The sequence below is a fragment of the Dysidea avara genome, chromosome 3 (genome assembly GCF_963678975.1).
Source record: "Dysidea avara chromosome 3, odDysAvar1.4, whole genome shotgun sequence".
Lineage (NCBI taxonomy): Eukaryota > Metazoa > Porifera > Demospongiae > Dictyoceratida > Dysideidae > Dysidea > Dysidea avara.
In genome coordinates, this window is record NC_089274.1 from 35,538,051 (window position 1) to 35,556,612 (window position 18,562).

The window sequence follows — 18,562 nt, forward strand, 5'->3', positions numbered from 1 at the left end:
TACACACGTACCGCATTGCTGTGCTATGACTAAGGACAAGTACCACACAAGACCGACAATTATCACGTGGTCTATTTAGGTGAAGTCCCTTGGAACGTTCCAAGCGGACACACGTGATATGCGGTTTTAATTAAAATTCTCGTTAAAATTGAACTGTTGTTGTTTAAAATGGCAGTCCAAGGAGAGTGAGAGAGAAGTAACGAGACTACATTAAGTCTTATTGTAACTGGATTTCATTTCATGGTGAGGTGTACTTTAATGCAGAGGCCGTACACCGTTGCTGAAGTATGAAAGAATAAGAGTCTGGAGTGGAGGTTAACGAAACTGATTAGATCGAGGATTAGATCATCGACACACACTGATTAACCGAATTTACGGTATTTTAGAAACCCGCCAGGCGAAAACTCCTGGTAGCTCCACTAGCTCGTATTATCTCATGGCGAGATTGTTGACAAGGTGTACGGACCAATTACCAAAAAACCGTGGCTATCCTGTTTACATCATCATTAGAAGTCTTGGAACTTTGGCTGCAGGTGAAAGTCAGTAAGCGAATCTGTGTCAGATATCAATGTTTATATGAAAAAGTATACCCATCATGAGTCACATGTTCTGGTCTAAATTACTGAATTTATGTACAGTGAAACATACAAAGAAGTTTACTGCATGGCACAGACATTATTTTGCTTAATCACGGAACACTGTAATTTTCACAAACTGACCTGCAGAACTAATTCACAGTGCTTTTGTTTCATTGTAACACTAATGTAGTGAAGGTTAACAATGGCTGTCAAGACATCGAAATAGATCAGAGCGTTCCTTTCCAAATATCCGGCATTCAATTTGCCATAGAAAAAGTAAGTGATTCTCAACCTTAAAATTACAAGCTTAAATTTCCTCTGATTTCCTTCTGCTATAGCTCATCTTAATCGCTATTCACTGCTATTTCCAAATCTGGTTCGAATCTAAGGTGTCTATCACGTGTCGTGGGTTATTATGCCTTTTATTGCATGACTCCAAAACACTCAATACAAAATGTATGGGGAAATCTGGTCAGTTTAGGCCATTTTGACGAGCCAAAATTTCCGGGAATTGGACTTCGTTTGGCATCATTGTACTTGCAGAGAGTTGCTCTACATGTATCAAATTCAGAAAGTTACTAAACAGACTCGAGATAGGTGGTACACGATAATTAATTAAATTTTTAATAATTTTTCAATTGAAATGTATTGGACATGCCTGTTCCAGCTGGAATTTTTGCCATGAACAAAAGTATAGCAAATGTCCGCAAACTTCTTGATATGCCTGTCTATTCAGGTCTCTGTGTAACAATGTCAACTGTTTAAATGAATAAAATCCCCAAATGTTTATTTTGTATAAAAAGTAACAAATTTAAGCGTATTGCGTTTAATGCTCACCTATCTGTTTTTACAGGCAATCTAGTCATAGTGATTTACCCACCAACAGTGGATGTGGTTGTGATACTTAACTCTGGACCAGGTAGGACCCTTATTAGTATTGTGAATTTCGGATCAGTTTACATACAGAACTCGAGGAATTATATGGTGTTTTCTTTTTGTAGTGCTCAATATTGTGATGTCAAAAGGTGTCATGAATTTCTACATGATTAGTTGATATTGTACTATCTCATATGATGGTAACAAACTAATACCCAGGTCAGTTTACGTGTCGTGCGTATAGTATTAATGTTTTCCTAGTACCCAGATTTTTTGGTATATTGTACGTATTAATGACACTGTCGGTTTTGCAGGCGCCATCTGGTCATAGCAGTTCATGTACTAGCAGTCGGATATAGTCATGGTAAGTCACGTTTGACCAGGGAAAAATGCTTGCTTGTTGTTTTACAGGACTGGTCTCTTGTGTTGTCAGAATATCGAGCAAGTCGTGTTTTGTGGTGACCACAAGCCCAGCCCTAGTGATAATTGGCCAGTTGTCTGATTAGCAGCTTTGACTTAAGGTATGTGCACAAGCTCACAGCAATTGCTTTATAAGTTGTACTTTTATGCACTAGTGTAACTTAATGTTACTTAAGATCAGGTATTGGTTGTAAAATGGGTTAAACAATATATCAGGTATTTGCTTAGCTTAAAAGTGGGAATTGCAAAAATTGCAATCCTGAATTTCCTGTTGTATAGCTAAGAAATCAAGACACACGGTAGTGTGTCGTGCGGCCCAAGAAGTCGGCGTGCCACCCGTGAGTATATTAACAGGAAGAAAGAAAACGCAATTTGCACACCTATGTAGCTCTGTGATCCCTTATCCTATTGGAACCAAATTTACTACAGACGTGCCGGCCAGCTAGGGGAGTCTACACACCAAATTTGAAGAAAATCGCTCTAGCCATTTCCGAGATACGAGCGAACAAAATTTCGTTTTAATTTCTTCGTTTTTTTTCTTCTTCATCTACTTCTTCATTTCGCACACTTCACAAAATCCGCCATAAAACACGAATGCGTACTCGGATCGGGCTGAAATTTGGCACACTTAAAGGGCTCATTAAGGCGGATTTCTGTACCAACTTTGGTAGGAATCCGATGAACATTCACGGAGTTATGACCGATTATTTGCGTAAAATAAGGTCGAAGGTCTATCACGCCTACAGGGTAAACTCCTTTGAGGAATCAGTTGAAAATTGATATGTAGATGGAGCAACCATCGTAGGGGTGCCTTTTTGTGGTTTGAAAGGAATCGAGATAAAGACCATGGAGATATGACACAAAACCCGACCTGTGTCAAAATTACGCGATCAATTTTTATGAATAAAAAAACTATTAGTTTTCGTGTCTACCAGGCAAACCGCTTAGAGCAGTGAGCTGAAAATCAGTATGTAGCTGGAATAATCATCATAGAAAGTCCTTGCAGTAGTATACAAGAATCGGATTACAAACCACTGAGTTATGATTTGAAAGACAACTACGTGTAACAAATACGAGATCGAGATACTCTAATAGAACAGTCACCCTAATAAAGTATTCAGCTGCATTTATAATTTACTCAATTATATTACATTGCAAGTTATTCTGTACGGAATTCAGCTACAGACAAGTCACCCTGTAGTCAGATCAGCCAGAAGAAGATACCTAATAGAGAGTTCAGCTACAAAGAAACCATCATGTAGAGAGTTCAGCTCAAACAAATTGCCCTGTAGAGAGATCAGCTAGAAGAAGTTACCTTGTGGAGAGTTCAGTTACAAAGAAACAATCATGCAAAGAGTTCAGCTGCAAACAAATCACCCATTGGAAAGTTCCGCTGTGAACAGATCACACTGTAGAGAGTTCAGTTAGAAACAAGTCATCTTGTACAGAGATCAGCTAGAAGAAGTTACATTGTAGAGAGTTCAACTACAAAGAAACTACCATGTAGAGAGTTCAGCTGCAAATAAATCACCCTGTAGAGAACTCAGCTACAAACAAATATGCCTTGTAGAAAGATCTGCTAGAAGAAGTTACCTTGTAGGGAGTTCAGCTGCAAACAGATCACCCTGTAGAGAGTTCAGCTACAAACAAATCACCCTGTAGAGAGTTCAGTTACAATCATCATGTAGAGAGTTCAGCTGCAAACAAATCATCCTGTAGAGAGTTCAGTTACAATCATCATGTAGAGAGTTCAGCTGCAAACAAATCATCCTGTAGAGAGTTCAGCTATGAAAAGATCACCCTGTAGAGAGTTCACCTAGAAGAAGTCACCTTTTAGAGAGTTCAGCTACAAAGCAACCACCATGTAGAGAGTTCAGCTGCAAAAAAATCACCCTGTAGAGAATCCAGCTACAAACAAATCACCCTGTAGAAAGATCAGCTAGAAGAAGATACCTTGTAGAGAGTTCAGCTACAAATAAACCACCATGTAGAGAGTTCAGCTGCAAAAAAAATCAATCACTCTGTAGAGAGTTCACCTAGAAGAAGTCACCTTGTAGAGAGTTCAGCTGCAAATAAATCACTCTATAGATAATCTAGCTACAAACAAATCACCCTGTAGAAAGATCAGCTAGAAGAAGATACCTTGTAGAGAGTTCAGTTACAAAGAAACCACCATGTAGGGAGTTCAGCTGCAAACAAATCACCTGTAGAGAGTTAAACTAGAAACAAGTCACCCTGTAGAGAGATCAGCTAGAAACAAGTCACCCTGTAGATAGTTCAGCTAGAAGAAGTCACATTGTAGAGAGTTCAGCTACAATGAAACTCCCATGTAGAGAGTTCAGCTGCAAACAAATCACCCTGTAGAAAGATCAGCTAGAAATAAGTCACCCTGTAGAGAGATCAGCTAGAAGAAGTCACATTGTAGAGAGTTCAGCTACAAAGAAACTACCATGCAGAGAGTTCAGCTGCAAACAAATCACCCTGTAGAAAGTTCAGCTATGAACAGATCACCCTGTAGAGAGATCAGCTAGAAACAAGTCACCCTGTAGAGAGTTCAGCTAGAAGAAGTCACATTGTAGAGAGTTCAGCTGCAAACAAACACCCTGTAGAGAACTCAGCTACAAACAAATCGCCTGTAGAAAGATTAGCTAGAAGAAGTTACCTTGTAGGGAGTTCAGCTACAAACAAATCACCCTGTAGAGAGTTCAGCTACAAAGAAATCATCATGTAGAGAGTTCAGCTGCAAACAAATCATCCTGTAGAGAGTTCAGCTATGAAAAGATCACCCTGTAGAGAGTTCAGCTAGAAGTCACCTTTTAGAGAGTTCAGCTACAAAGCAACCACCATGTAGAGAGTTCAGCTGCAAAAAAATCACCTGTAGAGAGTTCAGCTAGAAACAAGTCACCCTGTAGAGAGATCAGCTAGAAACAAGTCACCCTGTAGAGAGTTCAGCTAGAAGAAGTCACATTGTAGAGAGTTCAGCTACAAAGAAACTACCATGCAGAGAGTTCAGCTGCAAACAAATCACCCTGTAGAAAGTTCAGCTATGAACAGATCACCCTGTAGAGAGATCAGCTAGAAACAAGTCACCCTGTAGAGAGTTCAGCTAGAAGAAGTCACATTGTAGAGAGTTCAGCTACAATGAAACTCCCATGTAGAGAGTTCAGCTGCAAACAAATCACCCTGTAGAGAACTCAGCTACAAACAAATATGCCTTGTAAAAATATCAGCTAGAAGAAGTTACCTTGTAGAGAGTTCAGCTACAAAGAAACCACCATGTAGAGAGTTCAGCTGCAAACAAATCACTCAGTAGAAAGTTCAGCTATCAACAGATCACCCTGTTGAGAGTTCAGTTAGAAACAAGTCATCCTGTAGAGAGATCACCTAGAAGTATCACCTTGTAGAGAGTTCAGCTACAATGAAACCACCATGTAGAGAGTTCAGCTGCAAACAAATCACCCTGTAGAAAGATCAGCTAGAAACAAGTCACCCTGTAGAGAGATCAGCTAGAAACAAGTCACCCGGTAGAGAGTTCAGCTAGAAGAAGTCACATTGTAGAGAGTTCAGCTACAAAGAATCTACCATGCAGAGAGTTCAGCTGCAAACAAATCACCCTGTAGAAAGTTCAGCTATGAACAGATCACCCTGTAGAGAGATCAGCTAGAAACAAGTCACCCTGTAGAGAGTTCAGCTAGAAGAAGTTACCTTGTAGAGAGTTGAGCTACAAAGAAACCACCCTTTAGAGAGTTCAGCTGCAAACAAATCACCCAGTAGAAAGTTCAGCTATGAACAGATCACCCTGTTGAGAGTTCAGTTAGAAACAAGTCATTCTGTAGAGAGATCACCTAGAAGTATCACCTTGTAGAGAGTTCAGCTACAAACAAGTCATCCTGTAGAGAGATCACCTAGAAGTATCACCTTGTAGAGAGTTCAGCTACAAACAAATCACCTGTAGGGATTTCAGCTATAAACAAATCACCCTGCAGAGAGTTCAGCTACAAAGAAATCATTATGTAGAGAGTTCAGCTGCAAACAAATCACCCAGTAGAAAGTTCAGCTATGAACAGATCACCCTGTTGAGAGTTCTGTTAGAAACAAGTCACCCTGTAGAGAGATCACCTAGAAGTATCACCCTGTAGAGAGTTCAGCTACAAACAAGTCATCCTGTAGAGAGATCAGCTGGAAGAAGTTACCTTGTAGAGAGTTCAGCTACAAAGAAACCACCCTGTAGAGAGTTCAGCTAGAAGAAGTTACCTTGTAGAGAGTTGAGCTACAAAGAAACCACCCATTAGAGAGTTCAGCTGCAAACAAATCACCCAGTAGAAAGTTCAGCTATGAACAGATCACCCTGTTGAGAGTTCAGTTAGAAACAAGTCATTCTGTAGAGAGATCACCTAGAAGTATCACCTTGTAGAGAGTTCAGCTACAAACAAGTCATCCTGTAGAGAGATCACCTAGAAGTATCACCTTGTAGAGAGTTCAGCTACAAACAAATCACCTGTAGGGATTTCAGCTATAAACAAATCACCCTGCAGAGAGTTCAGCTACAAAGAAATCATTATGTAGAGAGTTCAGCTGCAAACAAATCACCCAGTAGAAAGTTCAGCTATGAACAGATCACCCTGTTGAGAGTTCTGTTAGAAACAAGTCACCCTGTAGAGAGATCACCTAGAAGTATCACCCTGTAAAGAGTTCAGCTACAAACAAGTCATCCTGTAGAGAGATCAGCTGGAAGAAGTTACCTTGTAGAGAGTTCAGCTACAAAGAAACCACCATGTAGAGAGTTCAGCTGCAAACAAATCACCCAGTAGAAAGTTCAGTTATGAACAGATCACCCTGTTGAGAGTTCAGTTAGAAACAAGTCATTCTGTAGAGAGATCACCTAGAAGTATCACCTTGTAGAGAGTTCAGCTACAAACAAATCACCTGTAGGGATTTCAGCTACAAACAAATCACCCTGTAGAGAGTTCAGCTATAAGAAGTCACCTTTTAGAGAGTTCAGCTACAAAGCAACCACCATGTAGAGAGTTCAGCTGCAAACAAATCACCCTGTAGAGAATTCAGCTACAAACAAATCTCCCTGTAGAGAGACCAGCTAGAAACAAGTCACCCTGTAGACAGATCAGCTAGAAGAAGTTACCTTGTAGAGAGTTAAGCTGCAAACAAATCACCCTGTAGAGAATTCAACTACAAACAGATAACCCTGCAGAGAGTTCAGCTAGAGTCAAGCCACCCTGTAGAGAGAATCCTGTAAAGAGTTCATCTACGTACAAGCAGATCACCCTGTAGAGAGTTCAGCTACATTTCAAGTCACCCAGTAGAGAGATCAGCTGCAAATTATCCTGTGGGGATTAATTGACATGTAATAAATATATGCAAGAGTTCATAATATAATGAACTCTTGATATATGCATTATATATATAATTTGTACATTTACTGATAAAATCAGAATGAGTTAAAGTATTTATAAAATCTGCTTCATCTTTTTCTTTTTCCTGTGGTAAAGAAAAATATATAGGTTAAAAAGCCCCAAAGCTGGCCATAGGCCGGCTTTGGGGTATACAAATACAAAAAGAAGTGAAATCTAATCAAAAACAGCCAAGCTGTAAAAAAAGGAGTGCGGCCCTTGAAAAGGCTATGATGAAAAAAGATGTGAAATCCAAGGTGGCGGCCAAGAAATGGCTGTGATGGTAGGTTAATAGTAAAAATTTTAATAACGACAATTCAGGTGAATTTTGTGCCAATTGACCAAGCGGCACCAAATTCACCTGATTTGTCGTTATTAAAATTTTTACCATTAACCTACCATCACAGCCATTTCTTGGCCGGCACCTTGGATTTCACATCTTTTTTCACCATAGCCTTTTCAAGGGCCGCACTCCTTTTTTTACAGCTTGGCTGTTTTTGATTAGATATATTTAACATGTACATGTTGTACATTCTGTTTGGTGGCCACTTGTTGTTTGACAGGTCTCCTCGTGTTCATGTTTACATACTTAGGCACCAAAACACATTTACGTTACCTCTGGTACACCAGATTCACTTATAGCCTTGAATATAATTTTTAAATGTTTAATTCAGTGCCTGCTTGTTCTTTTACAGGGCTCACTTAATCTTGTGTCATCATGAAGACATCTAAGAAATAATCACTTGGTGTTAAACTGATGTTTATTAAATTTTTGTTATGTGTTAAAAAAACTGTTACATGTTTACTCTACTGCAAGAAATTTTCATGAATTCTGCAGCCATCTTATCCACAATTAGAATTGCCTTATTAGTAGCTGTCACGGCAGTTCACACTTCCACAAAGCACCATCAGTGTAAGGTGGAGCTTGTGTTGTGGCTTTCATTATGTACATAATGTAGGGCAACAAAGTTTTGTCTGGAATGTGGTTTGTGACCGTGTACATGAGCTTTGGTCATTCCACACAACTTGCAAAATATTTCTTGTATCATAAGTGGTGCATGGCACTAAATGGAGTATTGACTAACGATTTATACACTTTTCCTAGTGTCTGTACATTCTTTTATCACGCTTTCACACCTTGTTTATAAGACATCTGCCGATTATAAACGCGAGTATAAACGCTCACATGGGGCGTGGCACTAAATGGACTCTAAAGATTTCTGCTTAAAATGCCTTCCCTAGGGAACTTATGGGTCTGCACGCTTTCACAACTTGTTTGTCAGACATTAGGACTTGTATCCACATCGTGTTTTCAAAAGTTATTGTAGGGATTAGAGGTTTGAATGGAGAAAATACGCGTAGGGCCAACCAGAATTAGATAATGTCAGGCCTAGATGGCCGGTACAAACACGGGTAAGATGACTGGTATAATGTGATGATACGTGTAATACAAGGTAGAGAAATAAAGTGAAATATGTCTAAATACGGCTATATTTTTTATTTTAGCAAGGTCGCAAGAAAACGACGACGACTAAAGATTTTTTTATTACGTAACCCAATACAAATCCATTGAGAGATGTTGCATAATCCAGGGCTAATATTGCAAAACCGACCCTACACGTAAATAACTCACAGTAGTGGCCGCGTCTTTTAATTGGGCGTGCACTTCGTAGTTTCTTGGCTGCGCGCCTCACTACCGTGCGTCTTGATTTCGAAGTCCAAGTAGATTTTAAATAACTGGGGAATTTTGTGACAAATCACAAATACTCTTGCATGTTTACCAACAACCAACTTACTCTTCAAAATTAAACACCTTTGAAATCACTCTTCTGCAAGTTTTCAATTGTATGGTAAACAAAACTGGAGACACACATGCGTCACTGGAGACAATACTGGCCTGGATGACCCACTGACTAAAACCAAAGTGTGCACCAAGAGCTACATTTTGGGCACTCAACAAATGTATTAAGTAAATGGGTAGCTACTGTCCCTACTACCTTGTTTAGGGATTATAGCACTGTAAGCTGTTCTTCACTGTTGTACAATGAATTGATGTTGTTTTATTAATAAGTGATCTCTCCTGTGCCCATTGTACTGTTGTCTCATAGATCTTCTTAATTCCATTTGTTCTGACATTTCTGTTTGTCTGTTATATGTCTGCCAAGTTCCCTTCTTCTTGCATGCTCATCTCAAATGCCCTCCTTCTGGTGTTTCTCTTGCCTTACATGGAGTGTCAATAAATCACACCAGTTACTGTTGACATAATGAACATATGTACCAGCTACATGTATATATGGAAACATTTGCAAGTTATCCATGTGTTCATGTAATTGTGCAGATACATTTGTAAGTCATCCATGTTTTCTTGTGAATGAGATGCATACCATCAACTCACTAGTATGGGGCTTGCTCAGGCTTACCCCAATTAATGATCAGCCAGTGGGCGTGGTTCCATGTAAGTTTAGAAACAGCAATAAAACTTTCTTATATAAGTGGGTGTGGCTTACTACAAACTGCAATGCACCCTAGACACAATGTACTGATAAATTAGCATTGTCTCCATGTACATATGTCTACAAACAGTATTGCATTATCAATAATTGGGTGTGGCTCACAAGGCCTGCTGCAAGACTAGGCTATGATTCATACATTAGTGGGCATGGCTCCATGTAAGCCTGCAGACAGCAATGAACATGGTTTCATTCATAGTAACTTCAGAGCACTCCAAGATTTGGCACTCTCCATCACCATACCACACACCATTGTTGCTAGTCAATTATTATTTATAATATCATACTCAATCATGAAGATTAATTGGTAAAATTTTACAAAGACCTTGGTCATTGAAGCCAATAACATACGCTAGATAGGGACGCGTCTATTATGCCGGAATAATTTCGGGAATAATAGGTAGTGGAAAGAATTGGGGAATATTCCAGAATAATTGGATGAGTTCTAGGAATAATTAGTGCAAAATTATAATTTTTTCTTGTAGTGTGATGCAAAAATTGTTTGGCTACAACACTGAAACAGTGCGAGCATAAAAGCGGTTAAAAAGATCAAGATACTCTAATAGAGCAGTCAATTTTGAGACCATAATTCTAATATAGCAGTCACCTATCTAAAACTCTAACTAATATGGTAGATTTTGCACAAATTCCGGGAATAATTTTGGGAATAATAGGTAATTTAAAAAGAATTGCCAGAAAGAATAATTGGAAGATTAAAAAGCATAATGGACTCCTGCCTAACGCTACATTAAATCCAACTAGTATATTAAAAATTATAAATTAAAAATGAAGTATATAGGGATCCCAGCAATAAAAAGTAGTGAAACAAGAGATGAACAGTGGTAGTTATTACAGCATAGCTCAGTGGGAAATCCCTACTTTGGCATGGTAGCTATAGCAATTATTTTGTGTTCAATGGCAAAGTAGGGATTTCCCACCGAACTATGCTGTAATAACTGCCATCATTCATTTCTTGTTTCACTCATTTTTATTGCTTGGATCCCTACTTCATTTTTAAATTTATAATTTTAATATACTAGTTTGTTTAGTTTTTTGCTAAGGCATACAGCTAGCTATAAACATTAGGGCTGAGCGATACTACCGTTTTAGCGATATATCGCGATATTTTGAAAGTATCGATATCGCGATATTTTGTTATTAACTATCGTGATACCATGCCTGTACATTACTGTCATTAAAAATCCATTTGTTATGCAGTACTAGGCTAAGAATCCTTGGAAATGATAAAGTCCACCCATCTGGTTTCCCCTGCAGAGAGGTGTGAACACCATAACAACCTCAAAGCATGTGTTACAATAACTGTTACTGTAAACAAGGATGATAGTGGCTAGTTTGCTATCACCTATAAGGACTTCCTGCAGGAATGCTGAGCAATATGCTATGTAGTGCCAGCTATGATTGACTTATTTGTAAGTATCGTGAACTATTCAGTATCGTGAATAGTGGCTTTAGTATCGATCGTGATACTAAAATGGCAGTATCGCACAGCCCTAATAAACATGTGACTGTTCTATTAGGGGTGACTGCTGTATTACAGTATCTCGAGTCAGCCTGCAAAGATGTGCACTTGCCCAAAAGGGGACGTGGTCATCGTGGTTTCAATCGATTATTAGAGCATCTCAAGTCAGCCTTCCAACTTGAAGGTGTGTGTTCACTGAAATACAGCAAGCGTAAAAGGGGTGTGTCATTGTGGTTTCAATGGATAGATCGATAATGTGTATAGTAAAGAATGGGCGTGATCTTGTGATCTATCATGAAAGCTATCTGGTACCGGTACCTCTGTACAGTAGTGCATAGTCTAAGCACCTTAAATAATCTTGTGGTGTCTATTATGCTGCTTAGAGAATGTGTCGATACAGAAAATTAATGGTTTCATTGGATGAAGAAGAAGACAAGAAGCCTGATTGAAGAAAAAAGAAAAGACAAGGCACAGAGGGCACACACTAGTCACATCCCATGCCACTGGTTGTTATTGTGGTGTAACATGGTGGCCGTGCACTGCTTCGTTTGGCCTCTAGGCTTGTGACTGTGGTCAGTCAGTCAGTCAGTCAGTCAGAAAGTCAGTCAAAAATTGGTGGGGTCTATTCTACGGAACGGAACGGAATGATGGACTAAACTACGGAACGGAATGCTTTCTCAAATTGAAGCTAGCAGCTTACCATTGCTGTACAAGTTATCGGTGGCACTTCCAGCAGGTAATCAAATGCACCCCAAGAAAGATAAAACGAATTTAAGGATTGATTGTGGGTTCTTGTTGGTTGTCATTAGCAGGATTAGTAACGAAGGACTAATTGTGGGAATAGCTGACTCGATGTGTTCATCTTCGGATGTATCAAGTAGGGAACTTAATGCATGACTTGTTTTTACTAGTATGTGAGTTGTTTTTGCTTACTTTGACTTTCGAATGTACAATATGGGGCCCAGCCTTTATAATCGGCATAAATCAGTGTGTAGCTACACTAGTACAAAGGAAACAAGTATGGTGACAAGCTGAACCAACTCAGTCTAAGCAGAATCTAAAGGAATTTTGTGCAGTGTGTGAGGAGTGAACATTCAGATACCTCAAGGAGGCTATAATGCGTGAACATCAATGATTCATTAACAGAGTAGTGGACTAAATGCCAGATATCTCAACCTGAGTAGTGAGTTGAATCCAGGATGGAGTCTATTTTACAGAATGGAATGCTTTCTGGATCAAAACTTGCAGCTTGGCTAGCTGCTATCATTGCTGAAATTGCATTTTATCAGTGGAGTCTCCAGGAAATGGAATAGGATAACAATAAAATATTAATAGCTGTCTCGTGCAGTGATTGCTCTACTACCTGATATATCAAGCAGGTCTCTTCAATTCATTTATTACATGACCAAGGCAAGTTTTGTTACTACACTACAGCAGCCGATTGGATGTCAGTTGTTTCTGCTGATCTTGACAAGATAGTTTAGAAGACCATTCAATTTCTTCAGTTTCAGAGCATAATATCCACAGAGAAATTAACTAGAAAGTTACTGGTGACAGGAAAAGGCTAGGTGATCATGACTTTATTCAGTCTAATAAACAGAATATATGGTTGATTGAGTGAGGTATCACTTTCAGAATGTTCAGACGACCAGCGATGAGATGCATGGATTCATTGAATTTTTGTTGCAGTTGGAGACATTAAATATCCAAAAGCAAACTGACTGTATAATATTAATTCACTTTCTTTAGATTTTCTCAATTTGAGCCTGTATACAAATAATTACTAGTAAGTTTTTCTTAGTCACTAGAAATCCTAGAATAAAATGGGAGAGAAGATTTATCTTTGTTACCTATACTGCACAACTTCAAAGGAAAATGAAGAAAACATAGACAAATCAATAAAATTAGTACAACTACAATAAGGTGAATTACAGATTTAAATACTTTATGAATTAGAGCCTTTAGATAATTATTGTTCCAAAGCAAAATTGTAGATGGAACAATGATTGGTGAGTTCTTGGTTAATTAACGACAGTGGTTGGAGATTAAAAGGGTGGTAACTTCTTGTTCTTGAATATGTTGCAAAGTGGAGGTACAAATCAAAATGGGATATCAATTTCATCTAGCATTACTGTATTCATTTGTCCTCCACTTAAACATGCTACAACAGTGTCGGTACATTGGCAGTCTACCTTGAAATCTCAACTCGAGTAGATCTAACACAGAGCAGCCTGCACTGTAACAAATACATGTGATCCCACTGTAATTTCATGGACCAGCTGGACTGGGAATCACTTGAAATTAGACAGATAAATTTAGCCTATTTTGTTGGAAGTGAAGCATGTGAAATGTTACACTTAAGAAATCCTAGGATTCTTAGGTGGTATGTAATTATGTGTGTTCCATTTCAGGTGTCTGACTAGATACATTGAAATTACACACACATCCTGGTCCAAATCATGTTTGCCTGGTGGCTATGGACATGGTTTCACATGCATAGAAGGCTTATAATTGAGATTTGGTTGACCTTAGAGTTTTGGCATTTAGCCTGATTCAAGGCTAACAGTCAGACGCATTCTTGAATTTGTGCAACAGACAAAATCAGCTCACTATTGAACACGGCATTAGTCCACTGCACCGGCTGTTAATAACTCCATGCATACACTTCAGTGGTGTTTGAAGAATCAGTGGTGTTTGAAGAATATAGCCTCCTTGTGGTCTGCCAAAATATTTGCTCCTCACACACTGCACAAAATCCTTCAAGTTTTAATTCAGCTGGCTCTTTCCTATTACCAGTGTCTTCCTGCTTGCTTTATTTGTACACTGACTTATGACTTAAAAAGGCTGTCCAGACTGTTTTTTACTAAAGTCAAAATAAGCAAAACAGCCCACATAAAATGCCCTTCTTGATATATCCGTAGATGAACCATGGATGAACATCGCTGATACAGCTCATCCCACAATTAATACTTCGTTACTAATGACAACTAACAAGAAACCACAATCGATCCTTTAATTATTTTTATCTTATGTTTAATGATCCACTGGAGGTGCCACTGATAACTTGTAAGGGCAGTTTCAACAATGGTAAGTTGCAAGCTTCAATTTGAGAAAACATTCCGTTCCGTGGTTTAGTCCATCATTCCATTCCGTTCCGTAGAATAGACCCCACCTCAAAAATTCAAGTTCTGGCGATTTTTAAATTTTTTATATCTGGCCACTTGTAAGTGTTTTGTTGTATTTTATGTATTACATGGACTAGTACTATTCCGTAAAGGTGATTTTCATAGATATCTCTAGGATGCTTTTTAATGCAGAATTTTGGGCAGCGTGAAAAAAAAACGGAACGACCGTACCGTTTGATTATTGGTATGCTGAAAAGGCAAACTGGGAACTCAACCAGCAACAGTGTTTTTGTAGTGAAATGCTTTGCAGCTTGTGATGCACATGCTAATTCTTACTGTACTTTTTTTTGTCTACAAGAAACAAAGTGACTACTATGATATAATAAAAGAACATAGCTACAACGAAACAAAACACACCATGAAAATGGGCTTGCTTTTGTGCACCTGTACATATCAACATTCTACACATGACTACAATGATAGAGAGAGAAAACCATCAATTATGAAGTGATGAAAGTACATAAATTACAGAAAGTGTGATAGTCCTCGGTCACATGCGACCACGTGTATTGTCCTACGGAAGAACCTACGTGGGCATGGCAAGTGTGTGAATATAAAAATAAAATAAAAAGAAGCTATATAAATTAACTAATACCAGTCACATCCAGCCACTCTTTATTATTCCTAGCCAAAAATATCCTCTCAGAGGCTAGAATACTTTGGTAGGCAGCATCATCTAAACAATTCCTTACAATAGATTTGGGGATAGTTATGGTGGGGTTGGAAAATTTGATGAAGTTCAGGTAGTTTCCAATGGAGGCTGGTTGGTAATGGCCAAGTGCTGAAATCTCTATAGTTTCATAATTACTGGAGATACGTAATCTGTCAAATTCTGCCAATAATTGTAAATATTCAACTTTCGATTGCTTTCTATTCCGTGCTGATTCCAGATGATGGGCAGAGTCTAGTGGACAGGTCAATTCCAACATAGCAACAGAATGGACTTGCGAATTGTACACAACAATATCAGGGCGATATAGAGTTATCAGAATCGAAGTTGGAATGGTAGCTTGAGGAGCTTCACAGGCTCGGTGGTTATTCAAGTCAGCAAACACTTGAATAGGTGGACAGTCAGCAAAAGCATTAGTAAGCATAGTGGCTAGAGCAGTAAGCACCTGGTTATGACGATAGGTGTAATGTTGCTGATTTAATGCAACAGGGCAACCATTCAAGATATGAGCTGTTGTGGGTCGGGAGGAATCGCATAATAAACACTTTGAATCACATTGTACTGACCACCTCCGCAGATTTATAGCAGTGGGGAGTGTATCAGAAGCGGCTCGTAAGAGAAATGATAGTTGGCCAGGATGAAACCCAGCCAGTAGCCTATTCCAAGTCTTGCAGGAGCTTTCCAATTCAGCAGAGCAACCAAACTTGGATTGGACTATTTATATCAGCTATGCCTACTCGTTGCACGCCATAATTAAAGTCACCACAATTCTGTACTATGTAGTCATGGCTATTAGCGAGCCAATTAGTACTACAAACAATTTAATAATCTTGTGGTTGAGTCATAATAAATCAGTACGATATATAAACGTTGTTCGAGTGTACGAAGCTACACCCGACGTCAGAATAGTTTCATAAATTAGCTAGGTATGCATGCTGTACAGCCTGAATAGTTTGAGGGAGGAAATTGAACTAAATAACAGTTTGCGCCGCACAACTACAGCATAGCTAGATAATATACCCTTTTATTTATTTTTTTAGTCTACCGGTTGGGCACTGGAGGGTTTGCACAGAAGGCAGAGCCTGTGCGAGGTGCTTCACCACTAGCCCAGGGAACCTAAGCGAAAATCGATGAGTCTAGTATCCTAAAGTAAAGTGGGACAAATGCTGAAAAAAAAGCCAACCCCAGCGTGACTTCGATCTGCAGGCCACCCGGATACCGGCCAAGCGCCACACTCAGTGGTCAAACCAGGGAGGCCACCTAAGTTGGGAATTTTATGATTATCAAGTCTATCAGTTGGGCACTGGAGGGTTTGCACAGAAGGCAGACCCTTGTGCCGGGGTATATTATCGATGACTACAGTATCTATATAATGTAACTGTGTCCAATAGACATCACGTACCTATTATATACAATGTTGCTCCGCCCTGTCACGTCCAGAATAACAAGAACTAGACCACTCTGAATACTTAGCTGCTTAGTCTCTGAATTGTATTTCCTGCTTCGCGTTGGATATTTATTAGAGGCGCGTAAACAGAGATTAGGCGCCCCTCAAGGGGCAAATATTTGCAATGTTGCTAAAAGTAACGGATTTGCAATCACTCCCAAAATGTATTACACGAGGTATTATACAAATATTTCAAGGATAAAAATTTCGCTGGTAGCCCCCAAAACCGCGAAATCCCCCCCCCCCCCCCCCCCCCCCTCGAAATGTTTAAGCTATACGGTACCTCTGGCATAAGTACTTTCCACACCGTGAAAGATGGTCTCGCATGGCCAGATTGCTTTTTGAGTGATCAGCAAAAAAAATGGTCTGGCCATGCGAGACCATTTACAGAAAGTGGACTAGTCAGCCCACCACCCCATCTTAGTTATTGATGGACTGATTCTCATACATGGAATGAACTACATTGGCACTTTATAGGAGTAAAGTTGCTAGCTAGCTACAAAAATATGCAAATATTGATGTAATATCCAAGGATTAACCACACAAAAACAAAAAGGCCTTAGTTTAGTTAAAATGCAAAAAAGCTAGAAGTAGCTATTAAGAAATAACTACAAGAGCAAAAATCAAACTACAAATATATAAATAACTATGTACAAACATCTAATATTGGTTGTATTGTTTATATGTCATCTGAAGATCATAATAAAGGTTGTTAGCAGACTCCAAATGACCTCCCAACTTTATAGCATCTTCACCACCATATTGCTTGTCTTCATCAGACCAGCCCAACACATAGCTATGATTACCAGCTAGTAGTTGTGTAATCTGTCCAAATTCAGGTCGAGGCTTTGGTTCAGGGTTCCTACAGAACAAAAATTACTGCATGTGAATAAAAGATAAGCCACCAACTGGAGTTGTTTAGATAGACAAAATAGGATGGTCATTACATACATAGGGACCTGCAAGAAGGCTGATGCTTGTAAATGCAGAAACTTGACATCAGTGAATACTGAAATAAAAACCAACTGCTATACTGAATTGCAGAAAAATTCCCAGGCCAGATAATGACTGAATCTCTAGACAGTCTAGACAAGTTGCTAAGGAAGCCATACAGCTAGGATCTGGATGTATTCAACCTGTACCATTCTTGCAGACTGAGTGGTATATCCAATTCCAGCATGTGTATTTGTATAGTTCATAGTCCATGCACAAAGCATGACAACACAGGATTTTGCTATTGAATTCATCACCTCTGCAACTGACTTCATCTGGTTAGTAATAGAATTTGCCACTTTTGCAGTATAATTCATCACGTTTACAATAGAATTCATCACTTTGGTAATTAAAGCTCAAGAATTATAGGCATTATTTACATTAGGATTCATCACTTTTGGAAATTCTAATCAGTGAGTACCTGACTAAACAAGATCACCTACATAAAGCAGTTCTTGACTAACCAGAACTTGTAGTAATTAGTTTGTTTTCAGCACTTATAATTATAGGATGCTTGATAAGGATTCCCACACTGTGGTTCAATATTGACAGATATTATTATACCACCAGGTGAGTGCCTAATATTTACATCTCTTTAACCACTACACTTAGTTACATACCCAGAAATTCCTTAATAAACAGGTACAAGGAAAAATGTGACCCAGTCTGGGAAAATTGGTCTTATCGTCTGTATTGAGAAATTCCGGTTTGGTGTGCTGTAGCTCACCAATGGTTGAAGCCTTGTGTACCAAATTTTCACATGTTTTATACCAATTCCTTACCTTCCAGAGCATCCACTGTGCAAGTAGCCAATAACTAAGTTTCCTGCCATTTTAGATAGTTTTGAAACTGTTGTTGACTGTAACAGGTGAGCTCCAAATGGGGAGGCAAGAGACTGTTCAAAAATTGAAAAGGAAGGCATAGGGATGAATTAGGCCAAGTTATGGGCCATTAAAGGTATCAAAACTAGCTAAAATGAAAAGAAATACACAGCA

General features: G+C 38.9%; 2 protein-coding genes and 1 long non-coding RNA gene across 6 annotated transcripts in view; 1 reads left to right on the plus strand and 2 right to left on the minus strand.

Annotated features, from left to right (window-relative positions):
• The window catches only part of LOC136250835 (uncharacterized), an 86,317-nt gene extending 69,677 nt beyond the window's left edge, over positions 1-16,640 (minus strand). For 2 of the 3 annotated variants that reach the window (XM_066043156.1, XM_066043157.1), the window contains exon 1: positions 16,536-16,640. The gene's annotated coding sequence lies outside the window, so the exon portion shown is untranslated. Of the gene's footprint in view, positions 1-16,529 lie in introns of all 3 variants that reach the window. The other variant, XM_066043159.1, reaches the window with a different exon arrangement.
• Positions 118-8,241, plus strand: LOC136251931 (uncharacterized). Of its 2 annotated transcripts, none has more exons than XR_010699278.1 (5): positions 118-543; positions 1,432-1,497; positions 1,580-1,673; positions 1,769-1,975; positions 7,978-8,241. It is a non-coding gene; the product is annotated as an uncharacterized lncRNA (long non-coding RNA). The 2 variants fall into 2 exon arrangements; XR_010699277.1 differs by having other exon boundaries at positions 118-539.
• A 449-nt stretch (positions 16,641-17,089) lies between the features above and the next one.
• LOC136250836 (uncharacterized) overlaps positions 17,090-18,562 on the minus strand; it is a 118,318-nt gene continuing 116,845 nt past the window's right edge. Inside the window, exon 18 of the mRNA XM_066043161.1 lies at positions 17,090-17,436. Within this exon, the coding sequence (XP_065899233.1) occupies positions 17,235-17,436 (202 nt within the window). The 3' untranslated portion in view covers positions 17,090-17,234. The remainder of the gene's footprint in view (positions 17,437-18,562) is intronic.